The 25,842-nt window shown below is 33.0% G+C and overlaps 1 protein-coding gene across 1 annotated transcript; it reads left to right on the top strand.

The window, feature by feature from the left end:
• The first annotated feature begins 200 nt into the window (after positions 1–200).
• On the top strand, positions 201–22,631 carry LOC129225285 (transmembrane protein 208-like). The gene is made up of 6 exons (XM_054859870.1): positions 201–353; positions 3,052–3,150; positions 9,983–10,042; positions 11,059–11,195; positions 11,490–11,574; positions 22,351–22,631. Exons 1-6 carry the CDS (start codon positions 348–350, stop codon positions 22,471–22,473), a joined length of 510 nt encoding a protein of 169 aa, XP_054715845.1. The 5' UTR covers positions 201–347; the 3' UTR covers positions 22,474–22,631.
• The last annotated feature ends 3,211 nt before the right edge of the window (positions 22,632–25,842 follow it).

Genomic DNA, 25,842 nt, shown 5'->3' with positions numbered 1-25,842 from the left:
TGTTAAAGTTTAGTAGTTTCGTATATTTATTTTTCTATAAGCTAAAAGAAAAATTATTCCTTTTTTTAATCAACAAATTTATGATTACTTTTCCTGAAGCTGAATATTAAATGAAGAAAGCAATGTTTTTTTTTCTTTTAAAACACACAACTAAAAAACGTAAAAATATATTCTATGATGGCAACGTAGAGAAACGAAAATACGTCGGCTTCTTTTCAATTTTTCGAGTAGTTATGAATTTGCATTAATTTTACGATTTCATCGTGTGTAAAAAGATATATTTCAATTTCATGTGCAACTAAATAAATAAAAGAAGAATTTAACGAACTTCAATCAATATTTAAAAAATGGCGGTGAGTTGATTTAAAAGGAAAACCAAATAGAAATCCGGGGATGAAATCTAGTTCAACATAGTCTGAAATAATTACTTTGTATTAAAATTAGAAAAACTCCTGAGGATGTGCTTTGTGTATTTGGATTGAGTATAGGTTTTTTAACGTTTATGAGGCACATAATAATTGTCGTCGAACAGTTCGTTAATTCTTGAAAATATCAGTGAGGTGAACTCAACCTCAATGAATAAATATGAAAAATTGTATACAACATATTGTTTAAGGTACATGAGAGTTTACGGAAGTCAAGCATTTTCTTATGATTTTCATCTGAGTTTTTTTATTGTTATGGAAGTTTATAATATATATTTTTTTCTTTTAAACATATACCTACTACAAAAAGTTTGCCCCAGGTTGAAGGGGGCCTGAGCTTTTTAAAATTAGGGGTGAAAAATATGTAGAAATAAACAATACGGAAGAACCCGTAAAAATTTTTTGTGACCGGCCCCCATATTTCTGTGCACGCCCCTGTTATATTAAGATACTTTCTTATAATCAGTTGCCCATTTTAATTTTCCCACAACTTGTTAAAAGTACATAAAAAGAAATATGTATTGACTTGTTATTACTTGATGCAAAATTGTTATAAAACAATTTACAAATTTCAAACTTTTTCCCTTTTTAATGAGCTTTAAAAACATCTTTTTTACTGCTTTTATGTGTATGTGTGGGCTTTAAATTTTTTTACACAATTTCATGATTGGAATAATGTCATCCTTTTTCCATTTTGTTTAAATATGTATGTTACAGTAACAGGATCTACATACTAGAGCATTTCTTCTTACATACTTTTTTGCATTCTCACTTCTTACATATGCCTTAAGATTTCACTGTAAAAAGTCTTAAATACAGTGCCTAATTATAAAAAGAATCACGACTAATTTAAAACGGTCCAATGGCTACTGACAAAAAAAATTTAAATTTTCAGGTTGAGTAAGGGAAGAAAATTTTAATAGATAAGAATGGTCAAATAAGGATAAACTTGGGACAAAATCAGTATAAAGAAAAAAAATTGTATTGACAAAGACAAAGGCACTTGGAATTTTCAAGCAAATTTCCAGGGTTAAGTTAAAAAATGATTTAAATCAATGATTTTTTATTTTTTTTACATCATTAGATTTAATCGTGATTAAAGTTACTGGTTTAAATCAATTGAATAAAATTGTCGATCCAGTGATTTTTAGCTGCAAGTTTTTTGCCACAATGTAATCTACAAAGTCTTGTTTAAATATTGGAAACTCTGATATTATCCCAAAAACATTTTCCAAACTACTCCCTATCTTTTACAGGGATTGCTCTATCCTAGACAGAGTTGGAAAATATCATAATAGTTTCAAAAATAGCAGATATTTTGATATATATCCAATATTTTCAATCAGCACAAACAAAGAATCTTCAAACTAGGAAAGGAATCCTCAAATCACTCTTATGTTCTTATTTACAATATGTAACCTTAAACTTATGGTTTCTTTCATTATTTATATCTAATATTTCATTTTGCATTTTTGTAGATTTTAATTGTGTTAATTTAGCATTAGCTCTTTCACTCATTTTTCTTCTGTTAGCTACTTTTACACAGTTATATGATGCAGAAATAAAAAAATATGCATTAGTCAGTGCACAGTCATAAAACTTTTCCTTTTTTTCTGATAACCTTTAATATTTGATTAGGCACTTTTAGTATAAATTTAAATTGTTACGTTATTAATAATTTCATGAATATAGAATAAATGAGCTGATGTGTGCATCACATGACTTCCTTTTACTCCAATTTAATGTCATTTTCTCATTATTGGCAGTTTTAATATGATTCAATAGTTTACTCTCTAAATATTACCAACAATGGCCAAATTAAAACCAGATAAAAAAACTTGGCGACCAAAAGACTGGCGATATGTCGCCAAGTGTCCGCCAAATTATAACAGTACTTGAGTTTACATTGAAATTAACAATGATTTCCCCCCAAAGAGGGGCAAAAGACCCCCTTTGGAGCATACGAATGCAGCCAAAAAGGAAGGTGCAAAACTAGATCCCACTAGGAGACTACGTACCAAATTTCGACTTTCTAGGACATTCCGTTCTTGAGTTATGCGACAAACATACACACATACATAAGTACATACAGATGTCACAAGAAAACTTGTTGTAATTAACTCGGGGATCATCAAAATGGATGTTTCGGGTGTCTGTATGTTCCTAGGCACATATCCATGTGTGGTCGGGTTGAAAATAAAACTCTACATTCATTTGGGGGTGAGCAAAATGGAAATTAAAGCCGATTTTTGAGTGAAATTTTTTTCGCGAATACAATGCTTCCTTTTTTGTAAAAGGAAGTAAAAGGAGTATTGCATTAATTTGTTATACTAATAACCACTCAACTTAAATATTGTTTTATTGTTGGCTCGTCTCGCCTCCAAAAATTTACAATATGGCCCTCGAGTAAAAAAGGTTGGAGACCCTTGATCTGTAGCACGGTAGAAGTAGTAGGTCTTCTCTGACTCATGACATGACTTGAGCAGGGGTCAACATAGTGAAAAACAGGGATCGCATCCATGTTACGTTTATAAATTGGACTAAATATCTTCTCTTTCCATTTGGCTGAATTTTCTTGTTTGTTTCTTAGCATTAATATCATATTTTTACTTTTCTATTCTTACAGCCTCAAAAAGGGAAGCAAGGAACGAAGGGTCAAAAGCAGATTTTTGAAGAAAATAGAGCAACACTTAAATTTTATGCTGCAATGGCTGCGATTGCAGAAGTAAGAAAATTTTATTTTTCGGTAGCGTTCAGATGCATTGCCTTGTCAATTCTACATTGTTTATATACTGTCAAAATAAATTTTTCTGACATCAATTTCATCAAAAGTAGAAAGGCTGGAAATTGCTGTATACCTAAAAAGACTGAAGGGGCCAGTGTAACCCCTTCTTATTTGTTGAGGGAAATTCCTTCCTGAAGGTAGTCTTCATCCCTGATGTGTCTTCTGCTATGACTAAATGAGTGAACTTTATTCAGTGCAAACTAAAATAGTTACTGCATTCTCAAATCAATGTTGTTTATTTATTACGTTATTAAAAAAATATATGGACTTAGAATTAATATTTCTTTCATTATTTATAAATGAATGTACATTTTAGATAAATTTTTATATAACTGTCAGCCCTGCTTAATCGGGTAACGGATTAATGAATACCCCGCTTATACGAATCAAATCTCGCAGAACCCAATCTTTCCACATGTGTGTAATTTTTGAGATCCCTGCTTAATATCAAATAATTTTGCTGGATAATCTAATGATAATAATCATCATTCATATATATTTTTGCTGAGAAAATTTTATATATGTAAACAATAAATTAAATGTAAGAGCAACTACTGACTTAAGAATTTAAAATTTTATTTTTGGGTTAACAATGGGTGGGAAAAACAACATTCATATTTCACCAAAGCGTTTCCACTATTCTATCTAGTTTCTTTTATAGTTGCCATAACCAACAGACAGTCGATAATTAAATTAAAAAAACACAACAAAATATAAACATTGCAGAGGATAAGAAATTGAGAAATATTAATTACTTAAACAGTGGTAATTGAAGTAAGAAAATTGTTCTCAAAATACCTTGAGCAAGGAATCCACTATTTTGGACTTTCTCCCAGGGTTTGTACGGGTCATGGAAATCCTGGAAAGTCATGGAAAAAATTTTAGCATATTTCAGACCTGGAAGAGTTATGGAAAATTGAAATTTTCTTTCCAAGTCATGGAAATTTATTTGAAGTCACGGAAAAATGTCCTGACTGAAGAGAAAGTAAGGGTAGCTAAAAGAGCATTAGAAATCTTGAGTGATTTAACAGCATTGCACATAAAAGCTATTAAAACTGGAAAGTTGAATAATCCCAAAAACAAGTCTGAATTTTGAAATCTCATTGCATCCACTTCTGTAGCATCCACTCGTCTTTTTTTGCAATGTAATTTTACTACTTGGACCATTACTCATTTTTAATTTACCATTATTTTTAGCACTTCTTATATATTCTGTAGAATCAAGCATGCAGATTTTTGATTTCGCTCACTAAAAAAATGCAATTCAATTGCATCCGAGTTTTCCATCACTTGTAAAAACTTTATTATTAAACTTATCATAGTTTATCTTAAATTGTTGAAGGTTTTAGAAATGAAGATCTTTAGTCAGGCATTGGGATACAGAAGTAGGGGAATTCTAGTACACTCTAAATCAGTAGTACCCAGTAGTACATGCGGCCTGCAAAACTAATCCCTGATACTCACTGCTACGTTCAATATCAGGAATCAAACACAATGTTCTGGAATTTCTGAACCTATTAATTTATGTGCATTTAAAAATGTGCAAATAAGTTAACAAGTAGTTATGAATCAGAAAATTTATTCACTCTACTAACAGTTCTTTCTTTCTTTCTTTCACACACACATATTGAGGTTTCTGCTATTCCACTAGGGAAGCTTATACCTCTATTAATCCACACAATGTTTCCGGAATTTTGTTTTCCAGGACAGCACACAGACAACACAATAGATGGTGGTGCCATCTATGAACAGTTCGAGAGACAATTTAGAACCAGTCCAGGAGCCGAATAACTTCCTAGTCTGGCACCCCCAGAGGTATCATTTCACTTGGAGGACATTGTGACCACGAGCATATTTAACGTCGCCCAGCCACCATTAATGACAACGGTGGGTCTTCGACCAGTGAGGATCGAACCCGAGACCCTTCGGTCCCGAGTCCAATGCCTTACCGATCAGGCTACCACGGCCCTTACTAACAGTTTTTTTTTTTAAATATCTGGTTTAGAAACATGAATTTGCTAAAGAATGGCTTTACTTTAAAAAACGAAAATACTGTCAGGTTATATTTATGGTTAAATGCGCAGTTGACATTAAAAGGCAACTTTTGAAAAATCTATTGAAACTCAGTAATAACTCATTCAACCTTTGTCCCATTCATTATCATTCTGCCTGTTAATAAAATTAAGAGTATTTAAGAATCACTATATTCAATTCACTGTATTTTTACTTTGCTTTGAGATTTTAAATTTATGTGATGAAGACAAATAAGAAAGAATAGATTTTTAGGTGTACACTGATAATTTTGCAATTACAATTGCTTCGACGAGGTAGTGGCACTTGTGTAGGAGTTTTGCTAATGCTTTTTTCTGAAAAAATTGGCAAATTTGATATTAAATAGTGCTATTCCCTTCTTGTAACAAGGTCATGAACAATTTTATGAAGTCATGAAAAAGTCTTGGAAAAGTCATGGATTTTTCTCATCCAAATAGAGTATGAACCCTGTTCTCCACAAAATATGAACTGAAAAAAAAGAGTCGAAACAAAGATTTAATACCTTAAGTTGTAAGTTACATATTTATAATTTTCTATGTACTTGTACTATGCAATCAATTCGCGATAACTCGAAGTCTGATAACTCGAATATTACTGTAACTTGTAGTTTTTATCAAGTCCTAATCCCTTTGTCTTTAATTCCATGCTAATTATTCTCATTATTCTCAAAGTTAACTTCCTTTAACTCGAAGTTTTTCAAAGATAACTTGAAATTTATTTCGAAGGAACGAAAGAAGGAAAGAAAAAAGTAATTCTCTGAGAGAAGAATTCCTCCACTTTCACTCTCAATTCCTGCACAATAGTCCTCTAAAGCAAGGAGAACACATGTTGAGTCAATATGCGATAAAGGAGTTACATGTGCAGAAACGAGTATAGCTTGTTTCCTTTTGTTGTAGTGTGCTGTTTACACTTGTTGCCGGACTACAAATCTGCTTTTAAGCTGTCAAGTAGTCAAGTCAATTGATTATACCTTTATTCAAAGGCTGAACTATGATAAGATGCGTCCCCTTCATTTTTTAATTCTATCATTTGCTGATAAGTTCCTGAGAGAGAGCGAGAGAGTGTTCTTTACTATAAAAGATGTCTAAGCGAAAGCTAAAAATCTTGGATTTAGAAAGTAAAGTAAATTTTATTTATGACTTTGAAAAGAATCCAATAATGAAAAAGAAAGATATTGCACTGAAATATGGAATAACTCCAAATTACTCTATCAACGATATTATAAGAAAAAGAAGAAGCTTCAAAAAACTATATTAATCCATGAATCCGAATTTGAAACGAACGAAGATGTGCACCTTTCCTGATGTAGAATAAGCTCTTTTTGAGTGATTCCAGCAGTATCGAAATCAAGACCATGCGATTCCTATAAGTAGGTCTTTGCTGCGTGAGAAAGCAACGAATTTTGCTTTATTACTGAACAATTTCCAAGTCAGTGCTTTATGGCTGGAGAAGTTCGAGACCAGACATAACCTTGTCTTCAGAACTCTTCACGGAGAAACTGTGCATATTGTGCTTAAAAGCTTTTAAGTTCTGTAATTTTGTCTGTTATGTGTACGTATAAATTAAATGGTTTTTAATATTAAAATACAGAAAACCGAAACTAGCGGTAAGTCGAACTGCCGATAAGTCAAAGTTTTTAGTCGGTCCCTTTAGCTTTGAGTTATTGCAAATTGACGGTAATAATTATAATACAATTTTGTTTATTACTTAGCTTATTTAAAATGCTTTTTAATCAAAAACATATTTTCTTCTATTACTTAGGTATTGATTTATTATTACATTTTAAGACAAAAGTTGTCAACCAGGAAAGGTAAATAAAAGTTCCCCGCTTAATTGAATAATATTTCTTGGAACAGACAGTATTCGTTTAAACGGGGCCGGCAGTATTTCGAAGGGTATTTTTTTAATTTTTTCAATGACATTTATAACCCTGGCTACAATGAGAGGGGGCTCGAAGTGAAGCTAGAAAAAAATCACATTTTTTCATGTTGCAGCGAATAAGAGAAAGGAAGAATTTCTCTGTTTTTGCAAGTATAAAAATAAAAATCAAGCCACAAACCAGCTATTTATTGCTAATTTTCTTTACCAAATTCTGGAATAAAAGGTTGCCCAAGAACTGTCAGAGAAATACGGGAGGAAAAATAATTGCTATCAATGTTCATTTAGCAAAATACATGCTTTTAAATGTATTTTCCTAAAAACATGCATTTGTGAAGGATTGGTGAAACCTTCCTAAACTGCTCCTAAAGTCACCAACTTTCATCCCATAATTAAGGTTGGCAGCTTAATGAGGTTTGGTTGTATTTATTTTTATCATATTGTTCATTTCATAATTTTAAAAAGTATTTTTTTATTGAAAAAATTTTAATTAAAGAGAAAATGCAGGAAACCTGATTCATTAACAAAGACGGTTATATTTGATTATAGAATATAGGGGCTTCTTTATTGCAAAATGTATTATTTACTTTTGAGAAGTTTTGCAGATTATGGCGAATCACATTTAATGAATTGGTTGCTCCAAGATGTCACTGTACTATGTTTTTCAATTACACTAGACCCTCGTTTTACACGGGGTTTACATCCCATGGAAATGGAGCCAATCGTAAAAAATGCCTCCATTGGCCCAAGCTCATTTGATAGCATGCAAAAATGCAGTTTATTACTTGTTATCCACAATCTCAGGTGTTTCGATTTTGAAAGAGGGGAAAATTTTATCTGGTTTGCAATGCCATATCCGCGTTGAATCAAAATTCATCTGCGTAAAATAAAATAAAAGTCGAAGTTTAAACTGCATATAATCGAAACCGCGTAAAATAGATCCATGTAAAACAAAGTTCTACTCTTCATACCCGCCTACTCTACTAGTTTTTCCAGGAGATTCTTTCATTTTGAGTGTTTCTCTTGATTGTGTATGTAATGTTAGGAACTTGCACCTAATTGTACTTTGATGGATAGTAAAAAAGTTTTTTTTTTTGCCTAAATAACAGTTAAAAATATGATATTGCTGTGTGTCTCAATCATCTACTTGATTTTTTTCTGGTAGATGTTGTCAGGTATGCTGTATGTTTTTTTAGTTTTTCAAGCATGAATAAAAATTGCTTACTATACTTTGTCACTATCCAAATAAAGTGTATTATTATGTACTTATTGAGATTTATTTTGATTTAAATTTATCAAATTATTTGTTTGCTAAGTAATCTTTTTTCCCATACTAATAAATTGCAGGGCTGCGGAGTCGGAAAGAAAATGGCCGACTCTGACCCCGACTCCGACTCCTAGATTTTGAAACGCCCGACTCCGACTCCGAATTTTTTTTTATTTTTTTAATTGTATTTTTTCAACTCCCTCTCTCCATTCAAGGGAAGGGGGAAAACCTCTTAACACAGATTGAAATATTAATTCCTTTTTATGAAAATTTCGCATTTTGTGTTTTATTGTAAACCCAAGACGCCATACAACGTTAGAAATTCAATTTAAAAATCAAACTTTCCAATAGTTACGAGTTAAAAAGTGAGATGACTTAAAAATCCCTTTTAAAAATTTTAAAAAGGATTATCTGTAATTTCCCCCCCCTTTAATGTTTAACAAATAGATATTGATCAAATCGTGTGCTTTCAATTTTTGAAAGCTGTAACTTGAGAGAAAAAAAACTTTTTTTTCTAAATCCAAGTTCTTCAGAGGGGGTGGTTTGCCCCGGTTGACACCCATCTGGTAGATGACACCCAAAGTTAATTTCAGAGTTTATAAAAAAATATAAATACTTTAATTCTGAAAATTTTCACGAATATATTTTAAATTATATTTCATCAAAAAAATTTCAACGAAAATGGGGCACATATACGTCAGGAGCTAATTTTACATAAAACGCGGCGGTATACAAATTTGTACGAATAACTTTTACTATGCCTATATTTCTTCTTCGTTAAATTTTTAATTTAAATTTTATTGGCTGCTTTAGAATTAACCTAAATATGAAGATTTTAAGATTAACTGCAATTCTTGAGTGTTGTAATCAAGAAATCATTTACTTATTTTGTTCCATTCTTTTTAGTGAGAACCAAGCTTACAGAAATAGTCTTAATAAAGATAAAAACATTAGATTATTTCATCGAGTCTTTTGGATTTGTGCTTTCGCGCCAGAACTTCTTTGAATTTGACGATCACACTTAAACGTTTCAACCTTAGCTACGGGTGTCGACTTACTAATTTGTTACGTTTCTTTTACTATTTTATAAGTGAGATCGAACAAAACACTATATTTCATTTTTATTTGAAAGTGATTACTTGAAAATGTTAGGCAACAAAACCGTTTGCTGACAGTTGCTATTAGTTAAGTTAAAAAGCAAGCAAACTAGGGGACGGCTACAGAAAGTTCGGTAAGCATTCAAGCTAGCTAATTGCCATAATGGCAGTTATTTTCTCATTAGTATCTTTTTATACATGTAATCGAACCAATTGGTAATCAGTTTTTAAAAAATGCAAGGAGAGTCAGTGAAAAGGAAAGAAAAAAAGAAGCCCGGAGTCGGAGTCGGCATGTTTTCTAACGACTCCAACTCCGACTCCTTTATCCGAAAATCAGTCCGACTTCGACTCCGACTCCACAGCCCTGATAAATTGTATGAAAGAATCATGTAATGTGCTAAAGATATTTTCAGAAAAAAAATCGTTTTCTGCTTTTACTTTTACAAAATTTTGATGGTTTTTGTTTTTTCATTTTCAGTTCCTCTACGTAGGTATAATGCTCATTTTCTTTTGGGAACACTTCACAGCATTAACAGTGGTAAGAAAACTATTGTGTATTTTTTGCTTTTATCCATAAGACTGTAGAATAGTGGTACAGGGGTGCTTGGCAAAGTATTTACTTTCTAACTTGGCAGAAAAAAATATATATATGTTTGTTTTTATTTGTGGAGTTTTTTATGTTTCAATGCACTTTTTAATGTTATTTAATGGCTTATTTTATTTACTTTGCAGATTATGATTTTCATAGAACTTTTAATCTTGTTAAATAGTTTGTTTTGTTTAATTCTGATAATTTGGTCACTATTTTTGCGTCACTTCTTTCTACTATGCATTTTCCAAAAGAGGCCATTGAAAGGCATAGCTATGATTTTCAGAGGTCGAACACAACTTAAGATTTTCCACTCCTTCCCAGTTTGTCAAAATGAGGGAAGGTTATTTAGTTATTATTTTCCTCTGGTACTGAGAGGGATGTTTGGGGACTCTCCCCAGAAATTTTCGAAATTAAAGCCCTCAAATTGCAATTGTAACCCATCTGATGCCGTTAGAAGAAGGAATGGGTTTTGGAACTTTACCTGACAATTTTTCAAACTTGAATCCCTAAATACAAAATTTTAGTTTATCTCTGATGTTATAATAAAAAGGGGTAGAGTGTGGAAATTCTCCTTTTTACATTTGATTTTTTAAAACCACTGAATATAATTTTTTTTCCACCTGATGCGTTTAGTTGTTTTCAATGTTTTAATTTTATAGACAACTTAAAGAGTTAAAAAACTATTGTTTAAAGTAGCTATAACCAGTAGCCCTTTTTGAGTACTACAAAAAACATCAAATTTGAAAAATGTAGTTTTTCACATACGTTAGTTTAGCATGGTGTCGATGATATAGGGAAACCGCTGCTGCACACAGGTATAGAATGTTGGAAATTTGGAAATCATTAACACATGAACAGCTGGGAAAGGAAAATTTTAGTTGCAGTATTGTTCTCACATGTTATTTATTATTTTTTAGAAAAGCTTAGTTTTTGTTATTGAATCCAGGATACATTTCTTTCAGATGGTCTTACTCTTTTCAATAATGGTTTATGCTGGTGGTCTGCAATTCATGAACTATATGGCAAAAGCCTCCTTTTCTGAAACGGGGCAGCTACTCGATGGTGGCATCGATCTTAACATGGAATCCGGAATTTCAGAGTGAGTTCTTCTATTTAGCTGAAAATTTATACTTGTTGCTTTGAAAAAAGTGAGAGCTACATTTTTAATGTCAATTTTGATTTTGAAAATAAATTAAATGTAAAAGAGAAGTAATTTTTTGATTTTAATATAAAGTTTAAAAATAATTAGAAGGTATTGATAATAATTTTTATACTCAATCTATAGATGAGAATGATTGTTTAGAAAAAATAAACTTGTGTACATAATAATTTTATGTTTGTGTGTTTATAATTTAGAGTAACCTTTTTTTAAGAATGTTTTAATATTTTTCAGACATCTGAAGGATTTAATAATTCTTACTGCTGGTGTTCAAGTTCTCTCATTATTTTCCAATTACATTTTGGCATTTTGGCTTCTGGTAAGAACTTTTATCCCCTATACTTTAATTTTACTGACATTAGTGGGTTTGTGCTTTTAATTCACATCTTAAAAGTAAAGTGTTTTGCAAGATGCATAGACAGTTGAATCCTACTACCAGGCCTGTGTCCAGGTTTTCAAAAAGGGGGAGGGGTTCAAACTTTCTTCCTTTATAACTTACATTGTCAAAGGAAAACTAACTAAACATGTTGAATAGTTCAGTTTAATTCGATAACTAAACTTCTTTTTTTACATTTTGTGGTTTTTTTAAATAAAATCGTTTTTTGTATCGTTCAACATTTTGTAAAAGTGGAAAAAATGTCACCCATACACATTCCTTCTATGCCACCTAATGCTAATTTCTTTTTTCTTTTCTTTTCTTTTTATCTTCATCAAATATGAAACAGGAATTTAATGAAAATAGAAATTTTATACCAAACAATTGCTGTTTTGCACAGAGACATTCTTTTGACACGTGAAACGACAAATTCATCCAACACCAAAGGCATATCAAAGGGAAGGGGTTTGAGGATATATCCTATCCCAAAACCCAAAAAGAGTTCCTTTTTTGACCATAAAAAAACCCCTAAAAAAGTAAAAATAATAACCATTTCCCTTGTCCTTCAGTTATTTTTTTTGGAGGGGGGGGGGAGGAGTACATCATAATACTCTCTTTAAATAATGTTTCTCTGCATGCTTAGAATTGGAAGACTTTTCGGCCATTCCTTCATCGTTAGTTTTTTCAAACATTTAGCAGCGAAGGTACTTGGGAAGGTGACAGGAAAAAACGTCCCCAGCAAAACGTCCCCGGAAATAACGTCCCCTGAAGAAAAGTCCCCGGAAAAAATGTCCCCTAGGAAAAAACGTCCCCTGGAAAAAACGTCCCCGATGAAAATGCGTCCCGTGTAAACAAAATTGAGATGCAAAGTGTGTTACCATTTCCACTGACGAATTGAATTTTGTGCAGTATTTGTTGGAATACTCTGTTTTATGGTAATGAAAGAGCATCACTGTGCATGAATTACTGTATGTAAACAGACATAACGTTTCATTAACAAAATGAAAACGAATGGTTTATACATGGCGAATAAGGAGATGTTTATGCAACGAGTTGTCAAACAAATAAAATAAATACATATCAATCGATTTTAAAAAACTGGTAGTTTTCGATGCTCAGGACTAAACTGCATACTTTATATACTTTTAATATTTGGTAAATAAATTTTACTGGTGGCTACTTGACAATATACTAAACTTTATATTTTTTGTTTATTAAAACTAAATAAAACCGCTAAAATATTGGTGCACATGCAAACGTAATTCTAAAAAAAAAGCCTTTAATTACTTATGTGTTAATTACTTTACTGTGTTAATTTCGCTCACTTCTCATTGCAATTAAAATATTTATGTTTAACAATTAAAAAAAAAACTGATGCAACACAATATTGTTCTCATTTTTCGTAAAAATTGTGCATATTGTAATAAGTTAAAACAAAAAATGCAAATAAACTGTTATGGCATTTCAATCCAAAAAGATTTTTTAAAACGGTTAATTAAATATAACATTTCTTTCACGTTTCATTAGAATTACGTACTTTATAATGAGTTGATGTAAAATATTGAAAGCCAATTCTTAAAGCAAGTTAATTTAGAATTTTTAAATCAATTGACAAAACATAACATTTTGCACACTTTTTAAATGATTAAAATTACATATTACTTTGTAATGGACTAAAATAAAAAAAAAGGCAAATTAACTATTAACACAAAACTTAACATTATCCCTTTTCATCAAAGTTACTTACGTGTAATTATAGGAATTCAAACAAAAATGTTGCAAATAAATGCGACAGCTGGGATAACCAATTTTAAACTGTAAAATTAAAATTATGGGCGATACCACGCAAATAGTCCAAAAGGTTTCTATTTTCAAAATCATTAACAATTGTCAAAATATTTTGATGGCGTGTTTTGTATGATTTTCTTGGGTGTGGAGCAACGAAACCAGCAATGCACTGTTCAATCTCAGCTTCATTTTTTGATTGCTCTAATTTGAGGCCATCAATAAATTTCCAAATAGTGGGATGATCCCCAGACAACAAAGAAGAAAATGATTGGTGCCAGCCCTCTATCGAATTATTAGTCCTCGGTATGTTCCTTTTTGTGACTTCATGGCAGTTCCACATTTCTACCGAATAACGGGGAGACCTTCTTCTGTTTGCTCGCACGAGTTGTCCAATCCAAGTGCTCTCCAAATAATTTAAGAGCTGGCCGAGCATTTGTTCATGTTCTTCAAAAAAAGGAGAGCAAATTAATTGCTCATATGATTCGACAACTTGACCCTTAGGAACGAAAGCCAAAGCAGGGAGTTGTCGAAGATACAGTGCAAAATCTGGATTATTATCATCACAGTAATTTTTTCGCACTTCCCCTGTAACATTTCGGTAAACAGCTTGGCAAAAGTGAAAAAAGCAGCCATGTATTTCAATGGACGGAAATGTTTCCCGTATAGCATTTTCTGCTGCTTTTTCGAAATCTATTATAGCGAACTTCGGCCTCCAGTATGATCGCAATCTTAATATCTCATCCAAAACCCTTTTATACGTCCCTTGTTGTTTATTTGGCAAGAGAGCAAACACTAACGGAAAGTTGCAATTATATTTCACAGCGTGTATAGTGTAGAGCTGCTCAAAGGGTTTGGGAGTGACTTTAAAAGTCCCATCAGCAAATATTTCTTCCGCCGAAGCTAAAAGATCCAAATTGCGGTTAGTGCCAAATATAATTATGCGGTGAGGTCCTCTTCCACTATCGTAAACAATAAAGCTTTCGCCTTTGTGTTCGTTATATGGCACCGGAATATCAAAACCCGAAAAGCATTGCGGTTCTGGAAGAGGTGCTGCAACTCGATTTCTTTGATTCCGTATCGTTCTTTTCAATGAATCTTTGGTCGGTAGTTCTGCTTGCGCTGACAATGGCAAATTCATGACTGCCTCGGTAATGATGCGTCCAGGTGCTTCTTGAGTTTTTTCTGCCGCTCTTTTAATTTCATTTTTTACAATACGCATTCTTTGGCATACACTGTCTTCAACATGGTTGTGGCATCCGCGTCTTTTGATGACTTCACCACTTCGTGTGTGAACTCGTCCGGCACACTTATTAACGTACCACTCTACGCATCTCCATATTTCTTTTTCATCTGTTCCGTTCTTTTGCTTAACATAGGAATATCCCTCATCGTGCAAAACATTTCTACCTTTGTTTGATTTTGTAAAGGTTAAAGGCATTTTGCATTTCAACAAATATTAACTATACTTTCCACTTCAAGCAGTCATATGCAACTGAGTCTTTTGGCGGCAAAAATGTAGTTTTCAAAGCAGCGCATGCGCACTTGACATCAGTTTCTTATTTTCCTCTGCACAGTTTCCTCATCAGGGACGCAGCAAAGCATTAAAATATTAAAACCTGAAATTCACTTTTAGCGATTACAAAAAACAGAAAAAAAAAAATCTCCCATTAAAATTCGAAATTCAGTTTTTAACTTAAAGTACCAAGAAAACTACACATGAAATTAAAATGATTTTAGTGACGCCATCTATTAGCTAGCTGGTTAACTAGAGCCGTACTACTGTAGGGGATTGGAGCAATTAACAAAGGCAGTGACGTACGCGTCTTGTTAACCAGCTACTTAACAGATGGCACCACTAAAATCCTTTCTTAATTCAATATATTCAACTAAATGCTGATAAAATTTTAAACAATTGCATAAAATGATAAAAAAAACTTAGCATCTCAATTTTGTTTATACGAGACGTTTTTTCAAGGGGACGTTTTTTCCTAGTGGACATTTTTTCCGGGGACTTTTCTTCCGGGGACGTTTTGCTGGGGACGTTTTTTCCTAGAACCACTTGGGAATCCTACACACAATTCAGGAAAATAATCAAGAGGGGGAAAATATTAAAGAGGGTGACCATTGCATTATTGTCTTAACTATAAAATTTATTTAAGCTTAAAATACATTTTGGAAAATCATTTAAAAGATTCATTTTTTTTTAATGGGAGGGGTTTAACCCCTAAAATGCTCCCCTTGGACACTGCTCTGACTACTGTAGTGTACCCAAATTAGAAATATTTCAATTGTAGCAGACTTTTTAAATCAGGAAATCTGAAACTTTCAGGCTCTGCTTGTGCAGCCTGAGCTTTTCCTTGGTTTGCCCTATAATGCAGTTAGAAATACTTCAAAGAACCTATTTATGGGTGAATCGTATGGTAGGTGGCTTCAGTCCGACTCTCAGAGACCGACCTAAGTACTCAACCAGCGGCCTCTTTTTAGGCCTTAATTAGTTAGCAAAACTCAAAAATTTTAATTTTACCTCTTTTCCATTGTTGAAATTCATTGTTGGAAGCGTGAAACATTAAGTTTTAATTCATTTTTTGAACCGCTTTTTCTACATAAAAAATGCATTTTAGTTCTCCGGTACGGTTGGAGAGATCGGGAAAAATACTTCTAAAAACATTACCCCCCCCCCCCCCCCTCCTTTTATGGCTCGAAAACAGAAATTCACTAAGATGACTAGAAAAGGAGCTAGAAGCAATTATAAGGTAGCGAAAATTCATTTTTATTTGATTTTTCACTTGACTTAGCACGAAGAAATTGCTGGATAATATGTGTTGCCATTTCTTGCTTGAGCGTAAAGGAATGAAATTATTGCATTCGTTTTTATTATTTAGGCTTGGTAGGCAATTACGGACAGTTAAAATCTTTCCCTTTTGATTGTTTTTGTAACTTTAATACTTAATTTTATTTATATGCAGTCGCAAGTAAAGTTTGTTCATTTGATAGATGGAAGTTTTATATTTCTAACGGAAAAGGTCATGCCTACTTAGGTACTCAATGATATTGAATAATTTGCATGATTAAGTGATCTTTTTACAAAGAATATTGTTTATGCAGAAGTTTTACGTATTAACAGAATTTTGCAATATCATTTTATTCAGGAAGTTTTCCATTTTTCTGGGGTATTGGTGATTTTTATCCATTTGCGTCAAATTTTTGTCACCAAAGCCTGCACGAGAATTGTTTTTGCATTGCATGCGTAAACAAATAGTAGGGAAATATCTACTTGCAGTGGGTTATCACAAAGCAGGGTGCTGTCCAAGAATGAAGTCCTGCTTTAAAGTGGGGTTAATGAAATTGTAACAGTTGGTGACAAGGGGGAAAAAATGACAAAAGAGACATACAATTGGGAGAATGTGACATTGCAAGATTTTTTTTATAAGAATGTTTATGAAAAACAGTGTGACATATGCCAAAGAGAGAAGGGGTATGGTGAAGTGTGAAACTTTGTGACAAAGGGGGGAGGGATTCAAATATGTTGAAAAAAAAGTGTGACATCAGTTATACACAGCCGTTAACCATAAACAAATCACAAATACAAACTTTTTTAAATTGTACTACTATTGTGCTGTCCAGATCTTGTGAGTGGACAATTTTTAATGCAGCAAGTAGGGTTGGTTCATTTGACTGTTCGAAATTTTACACTTCTAATAGCAAAGGTCAAGGTAACGTAACCAATGATAGTCGACTTTTTTTAGAAGTTTTTTTTTCACAGAAGTTTTACGTATAAACTGAGTTTTGCAGTATCATTTCATTCAAGAAGATTTCGATAATTGTGAAGTTGGCGATATTTATCCATTGGCGTCATTTTTTTGGCACCAATGGCCAGCGATAGAAATGTTTTTCCTTTGCATATGTAAACAAAAAGTAGAGAAGTTTATATAGAGTTATCAGAGGGCAACATGGTATCCAAAAAAAAATCATTCCCACCAAAAATTTGATGGCCATGCCAATTTACCAATAATCGAAATGTCCCCTTTCTTTATTTATTTTGAGAGTAACATACACAAAGCTTTGGTTCTATTAGGGCTTTTTTGGTGCAAAAGCCTTAATAGGCTATGCTGTGCCACATACAGAAAACAAAATTGGAATAAATTATTACTGTTTGGTATTGTGAGTACATGAAAAAAATTATGTGTTCCCACATGTACAGTAAACGAATGTATGAGTAAAAATAAAAATATTAGAAACAGGTAAATTCATATAAGTTTTCTCAAATATTCAGTAATGAATATGGTAAAATTTTGACTGCTAGGCCAACCCTAGTATGTGGTTGATACATCTATCAGGTCATGTCCTCTCCTGTTGTACTGCTTGTACTAACAAGCAATACAACAGGAAATTGGAGCTGATTAGAACAGCTGAAATTAGTTAGTAAGCAATGAACCTATTATTACTAGAACATATGAATTCCAAAAATAAAAGGAAAAAATTCAAATTTTTTGAGGTAATTTAGGATCTAGGTGAGGTTGGTGTGCACATTGATCACTATCACAAAATTAATGAGCGGACTGACACTGTTATTTAATGTTCACATGTGACTACAAATTTCAATAAATCATTGTTAGTTTTATTCTTGATACAGTTGGCTTTCTGTTTAAGAACTTTCAAGGGACCACAAAAAATCGTCCTTAAGTAGAAAGCGTCCTTAAATAGAATGCTTTTAACACTACAGTGGACCATCTGGGACTGTAAAAAGGCGTCGGTAGATAGAGAAAGTCGTTAAATAGAGCATCGCTAAACAGAGAGCCAACTGTATTTATCTCTCCCGCCCCTTGAAATTCTTCTTCGCCCCTAGGTTGAGAACTGCCGTTTTAAATGTTTCAATGGTTTGGGCCCTAGTTTCTGTATAGGTTGACATAGCCTCTCGTTGACCCCAAGTAAACCTTTAGTTATAATGACCTCCTAAGCCAATCCATTGAGGGTTTGCTGTAGTAGGATTCAACTGTATGTACTTTAAAATATTTTGATCGGTTTTCCAACTTAAAGTGGTATTTATTTCACTTTTTTTTTTGTCATATATTTCTCAGAGCAAATATACACTAAGTATCCAAAAAAAAAAGTCGCGGTCGAATTTTAAACATTCCAATTTTGGAAGAAAGTGATTTGATGAGTTTTACAGATATTTGCATAAATCTTTGCTCGATGCAAGCTTAAAATGCGGGCGTTGCACTGTTTAGTTCGAAGTAAGCATGCCTGGAATCGGCAGTTGTGTTCGAGGAAGTGATGTAACAGAGTTCAAAAAGGGGTAAATTGTTGGCCTGTACCAAAGTGGGACAAAATGCAAAGACGCAGTTGAAATTAGTGGTATAGGATTGCAAACTGTTCAACGCATCATTAAAAGGTGGAAAGACGGAGGAGAAGCTACCTGTTCGCGACATCTTTGTGGTTGTAAATCCATTCTGGACGAACGTGACCGGCGTTCTCTAAAGCAATTAGTGAAGAAAAATCGTAAGAATTCAACTCACAGCACTTTTCAACGAGGGAAGTAAAACAACTTCCAAGCACACAATGCGACGAGAACTTCAAAAATCGGGACTAAGAAGCTGTGTTGCAATAAGAAAGCCACTTGTGAGTGCCATTAATCGAAGAAAGAGACTGAAATTTGCAAAAGATCATAAAAATTGGACTGTTAATGATTGGGGAAAGGTCATGTGGTCTGATGAGTCAAGATTTACGCTCTTTCAAGATGACGGACCCATCAGGGTTCGAAGAAAGCCACAAGAAGCAATGGACCCTACATGTCTCGTTCAAACTGTGCACTCTTTTGGAGGCAATGTAATGATCTGGGGTTGTTTTTGCATAGGCGGATTTAGGACTGAGTTCCTGGGGGGGCAGGATTTTTTTTCTTTTTTAGCAACATTTTTATTGCACCCCACTCTCATGTTTTTGTCTGCTTCCTGTCATGCATAAGTCCATGCTTTACTTTTTTGTGTGTCGTTTTCATTAATGCGTGTTTTCATGCTGTCCTTTTTGAATTGACCGTAAGAGAGGGAGCTGGTATCAAGAGATTGATGCAGGGCTCCAATTTTAGGGGGCCGGGGTTTTTTTCCCCCCGCAGGAAATTTTGTACAATGGATATAAAATTCTGCATTTTGAAGCCTTATAAAGGTTGATTGCATAGACATTGAAATTGATAACTAGATTATACAGTTATACAGTATTGTTCAAACTTTGTAAGAAACAGCCATTTTAAGTTTGAAAGAAAAAATAAACTATAGATTTCTCATTACAACAACTTTTTTGAATTATAAATAGTGCAGACAACGAAAAGGAATAGAGGTAGTGTATATTTTTTTTTCCTGGCTAAACAGATTAGCAATATGCAGTAGAAGTAATTGGAGCCCACTTAGCTTAGGATTTTCAAATAGTTATCTAATTATTTTCAAGGACTCTAGAATAAATAAAATTATTTAACACACTTCATTTGTACTTTCCAGTCTCTGATATTTTAGTACTTGATTGTAAATTTTTACAGTCCTGTTTAAACTTTATGAGAAATAGCTATTTTAAATTTAAAAGAAACCATAGATTTCTCATGACAACAACTTTTTTTCAGTTTCAAGTGGGGCAGAAAACGAAAAGAAATAGAAGTAGTGTGTATTTTTTTCCATGCTAAACAGATAGACAATATGCAGAAGAAATAAGATAAAAACAATCAATACAAAAGAATTTCTAAAATACTGCATTCGGGATTGAATAAAGAGCAAGATATGAAACATGTGAGTCACAAAAATTTATTTCAAATAATATGTTACAAACGTGAGAACCATGATTTTTACATTTTTAATACAGGATGTGGCAAGGAGCTAAATTTAACATATTTTGGCATTCCTCCCCCTCTACCATTTGTTAGAAATTTTAAACTTTAAGGTTTGTAGTCACACATTTCCAAATATTCAAGGTTTTCAAGCACTTAAAAATGAAATTAGTTTTTTCAAGCAATTTCCATTTTTTAAAGAACGAATCATGTTTTTTTTTTTTTTTTGGAGTTAGGGACCAACTTCAAAGCAGGGGCCCTAAGCAATAGTTTGTTTACCTTATAGGCAAATTCAGCCCTATTTGTATATCACTCTTACCTGCAAATTTTTGCTTGATTTGTTTGTGATTTTTACAAAAATTCGTCAGTTTTTACTTTTAAAGGATTTTTACGATTTTACCAAGCTTTGTTAGGTTTTTATAGACTTTTATAAACTTTCAGTAAATTTTTTCGAAACTTTTGATGACTCAATTATTTAGTTTTCAATAATGACAAGGTCTGACTCACTTAGACTTAGATAATTATGACTTACCTTACTTTTTAAATAGTATTTATAAAGTAAGTAAAATTGTACTCTCCCTCTAAGTAAAAAAAATCATTTAATCAGAACACTCAGATAACTGAAATTTATTCCGTTTGCGGTAGTATTTATTTTCTCTCTCTCTCTTAGAAAAAAGAAAAGAAAAAGAGAGAGAAAAGAAAAAAAAACTATGTATTTTGTTTTTTAGAATTTCTCAAATTGCCAATTAATTTACTAAGAACATAAATATTTATTGTGTATAAATATACTTGAAATGTGGACACAAATCATAACGAGTAGATCGGTCTGTTAGCGCTAATGGGGGGTGGGGGAGTTTTTTCCCTTTTGCTTTAGGTTCTAATTTGTTAAAATAATCGTCAATGATTATAAGTGTTGCAGCTTAATGTATGGCTTGTTTAGTTTATATTTTCATTCATATACTTGCCCAAATGGTTTTCAGTCCAAAATAGTGAATTTAGACACACTTTCAGCATCCCAGTGACAGTTGTACTATTCGTATTTAATGTTCGTCCCCCCCCCCCCCTCCCCTTTTTCTTTTCTCCCATCAGAAAAGGACATTCGCTTTTCTCTTCATTTTCATTGCACTATTCAAAAAAGAAAAAGTCATGATTTTTTTGTTTTAAGATTTTGGAAGATGTGTAGTTACTACATAAAGTCGTCCTAAACCTGGGGGAGCACTGCCCCCTATGCCCCCCCCCTATAAATCTACCCATGCCTTTCTAAACTATTCAAAAAAAAAAAAATAATAATTTTTTTTTTTAATTTTTGGAAGATGTGTTGTTACTACATAATGTCCTCCCAAAACTGGGGGGGCATTGCCCCCTCTGACCCCCCATAAATCCGCCCATGTGTTTCTGTTCGTCTGGACTAGGCTCGGCTGCATTGTGCACCAACCAAATGAAGTCTGCACAGTACCTTAACATCTTGGATGATCATGTTGTGCCATCTATGGACTTATATTTTTCTGACGGTAATGGTGTATTCCAAGACGATAACGCCAGAATAAACCAGGCTACAACTGTTAAATCTTGGTTCAATGAGCACGATGCATCATTTCAACACATGATTTGGCCACCGCAAAGTCCAGACCTCAATCCAATCGAGAATCTGTGGAACCTACTCGAAAAGGATTTAAGATTACACACCACACTTCCTTAATCTATCGAACGTTTAGGAGACCTCTTGATGAAATTGTGGGCGAAAATAAAAACAGATACTCTACAAAAGCTCGATGAAGCAATGCCACGGCATATGAAAGCTGTAATACGCGCAAAAGGTGATCCAACCAAATATTAAGGCATGCGACTTTTTTTTTGGACACATAGTGTATCTAGAGTAAGTATTAGGATTACTGTGAGGCTGTCAACAAGAAAGTAGTTCTGATCACGAACATTTGCTTGTTTGGAAAGCTGAAGGTCTTAAATTTCCAATTATTAAGCTTTCCAACAATGGTGTTTCTGGAAAATCTTGTTTTACAGCTAATTTAATTTTGCGATAATCAGGTTCATGTGATGCTAATGTTAATCATTTTTTAATATTAATTGCAATTTATTTTTTTTTAAATATATTTTTATCTATACAGGCACCAGGTCGGGCATTTTATTTACTTTGGGTAAATATTTTAGCCCCCTGGATATTCGCTCCAGCACCTGAGGTCGATGAAAAGAAACAGAAGAAACTGGAAAGAAAAGCCAGAAGACGTTAAACATGTTTTATTTTTTGAAAATGTGTTCATTAATTTATTCCTTTGATTTTTGTTATGAATTTTACAATCAATTTTCTACTTCCCCTTTTAATGTATAAAATTGTTATTTATATTGATCTATTTATTGAAAATAAATTCGTGATGATTGTTAAGACCTTTTTGGAAAATGTCTTGTTTACCTTGTCTATATTATTTTTCTTAGGGTGAACTCAAACATACTCATATTATTGCTTGTTCCATTCTTGCATTAAATAAAACAATATAATTAAGTGGTGCAAAATCGATTATAAGAGTGGTAGTTAAAAATGAGAACTACATTTTTAATGTCAATTTTGATTTTAAAAGTAAATGTAAAAGGGAAGTAAAGTTTTGATTTATAAGAGTTACAGAAAAAAAGTTGGCAAAAAAAATTGTTTCTTGTTCTGTTGTTTGAACCAGACTTATTTGTTCAAATAGTGTTGTCAAAAAACAACATAACTTTTAGAAAGTCATACAGGTTTTATGTAATTAATAATTAATGAATTTAAACATTCATTTAAATTTATTTTAGTTTTATTTTTAAGTTAAGTATGCATAAAATTTTGTAACTTAACTGTCTCATATTTTTTTCTTGCTTGCTTTCTGCAGGGAAATAGCTGTTGCATGTTCAAAGAACTTAACTCATTAGATATCACCACAAATCAGACATAACACAAAACATAAGGAACAGAGCAGAGTTTAAGTATGTCAAACGTAGGTTGTCCTGATATCGCTTACTAAAACAAATCTACCTTAACTTTGAAGAATCAGCTGAAGTATCTAATAGGAGTGTGCTCAAAATAAAAAATTCAACTTCTTCAAAAATGATGGCTTTTTTTATATGTTATTTATTTATGTTTATTTATTGTCATAACTGTAACTAGTATGTTGTGGCCATCACGAAACTTTCTTCTATATTTTTCCTTTTTCTGATCCCTCTCCATGCTTGACGAGGAAGCAATATTCCTAACAAAAACAAAATTACACATGCAAAAGCTTGACGACCACCCCAATGTCTGAATTATTGTAAAAACAAAACAAAGAGCGAAAATTGGAAGTTACTTTAAAAGTCTTGCTTGAATTAATTACAAATATTTTATTTATTAACAAACATAAGATGGCAACAGTTAAAAATTTTACATCATTGAGATTATATTTCCGATCATTTCCATACAATTAAAATCACGAAAAATACGCAGACGACAATCTATTACGATTTATCTTTCTTATTGTTGCATTAATAAAACTATTTTTATTCGCAAAAAAAAAAAAAAAAAAAAAAAAAATCAACACCTCTTGGAGCGATTGGAGTCAAAATTGAACCAAAGCCTGTTTACATATGGATTCACATATATTCCAAATTTCAACCAGAACGTAGCATTACTTCTTGAGATAGGGCACTCACAATGGAAAAAAAGAACGGGCGATTGCGCTACCCCCTTTTTAGCTGTTGACACCAAAATAAAATCAGCTCTTATACCCACTAAGGGCTACTTGTCAAAACATTTTTGTTTGATTCCGTTCGTTATTTCTTGAGATACAGCAGTCACAATTGACGACAAAAAAACGTTCTATAACTCAACCCCCATTTGAGCTATTGACACCAAAATTGAATCAGCACCTGCTCCCTTTAGGGGCAACATATGGACCAAATTTTGTTTGATTCCGCCAGTTACTTCCTGAGGAATAGCAAGCACGCGTAACTCAAAAAACGTCCCATTGCTCCATCCCCCTTGGAGGAATTCGCGCCAAAAACCAATGGGCACAAGTTCACATAGGGGCACATATGTGTACCAAATTTCGTTCAATTTCATGCGGTAGTTTTTGCTGTAGAGCGGCCACAAAAAACTGTTCACACACAGACGTGACACACACACACACACAGAGACAGACAGACATTTTCCAAAAATAGTCGAAATGAACTCAGCACACCTCAAAACGTTCGAATCCTTCGAAATTCGAAAATTTGCACGAATCCTATACTTTCTTCTATATATTAGATATAGAAGAAAGTAAAAAGGGGGGAAATATTGAATAAATGACATGTTTAATTCATCAAAAAAATGAGTGAATCTTTCTCTTATGAAAAATATAAGCGCAAAGTAAATTGTCTAATTTAGAAACTTCCAAAATTCTCCCTATATAGTGCTTTTTGTGAACAACAAAATCAATAGGCACCTAATGCAATGTACCAGACAGCTCGGGTATCACATCCAGAGAATGCAGTTATTCCTATTAGAACTCATCAGTCTGGAATAGTGAAGGTAGATGTCATCTCATTGAAGCTGAGAGCACCTGCTAAATACCCAAGCTTTGCCTTCAAATCACGTGTCAAACCGTACTGTCCTGCAGACACTCGCTGTTGAGATAAATTTGCTTTATCTACCAGTTCTTTGCCGCTCTCAGCTTCAATGAGATAGATGACCAGGACCGTCGCTATAGGGGGGGGGGGGTCTCACCCTCCCAGTGATTTCATCCAGTCGGCAAAATCAGTTTGAGTCGGCATTTTCAATATTCGGAATTTCAAAGCATTCATTAATTAAAAAATAAAGGAAACAACAAAGTTACATATCTAACCTTTTGGTACTTGGCACAAGATAAAATAAATAATGGGATCTCCATTTCCACTCATTTACACAGTAAACACGATTGTTCAGCATTCTTTTGCCGACTGTTTTCTTTTGCGCTTCATTTTAAGGGAGCTTTGACTGATCCGTGAGAAATATGGCAGGGCCCAATCGTCAAATTAACCAGAATCGGTATTTTTGACTTTTTAGTTTCGGCGTTCACAAAACGTTTGATTTTTTAAAAAATGTAGTACACATGGTACACACATTTATAATCTTAATATATAAAAATCAATGTCCTGAGATAACATATATATATATATATATATCAACGCACAGCCGAAACCGCTGAAGCTTCAGACTTGAAATTTGGCAGGCATGTCTGCATGATTACGAAAGTAACCACTAAGAAAGGATTTTTCGAAATCTTAATTAGTTCGGGAGAAATTAATTAAAACCTCTTAATTTCTGTGAAATTAAAACTTGTCATTGAATTCAAATCCCTTATTTTCGAAGGCTTTCCTCCTAACAAAACATTATTCAGAACTTCATCTCAACTTTTGGTCGATAGCGAACTATAAATTTGATATTGTTTTTGTTTCTCACGTGGTTCTTCGAGACTTTTCTCAAGTCAAATCATAATGTTTCTGTCTATTGCTTTCATTTTTTCAAAACTAGAAACGAAGTTTTTAAGAACATCATCACAGGCGGATTATCCTTTTGAATTTAGAAGAGTGCCTTAAAGTTTGCTTTGCAATAACCATTAATAAGTCACAAGGACAGA

This window comes from Uloborus diversus, chromosome 6, assembly GCF_026930045.1.
Source record: "Uloborus diversus isolate 005 chromosome 6, Udiv.v.3.1, whole genome shotgun sequence".
NCBI lineage: Eukaryota > Metazoa > Arthropoda > Arachnida > Araneae > Uloboridae > Uloborus > Uloborus diversus.
This window is presented reverse-complemented; position numbering and strand designations above follow the sequence as displayed.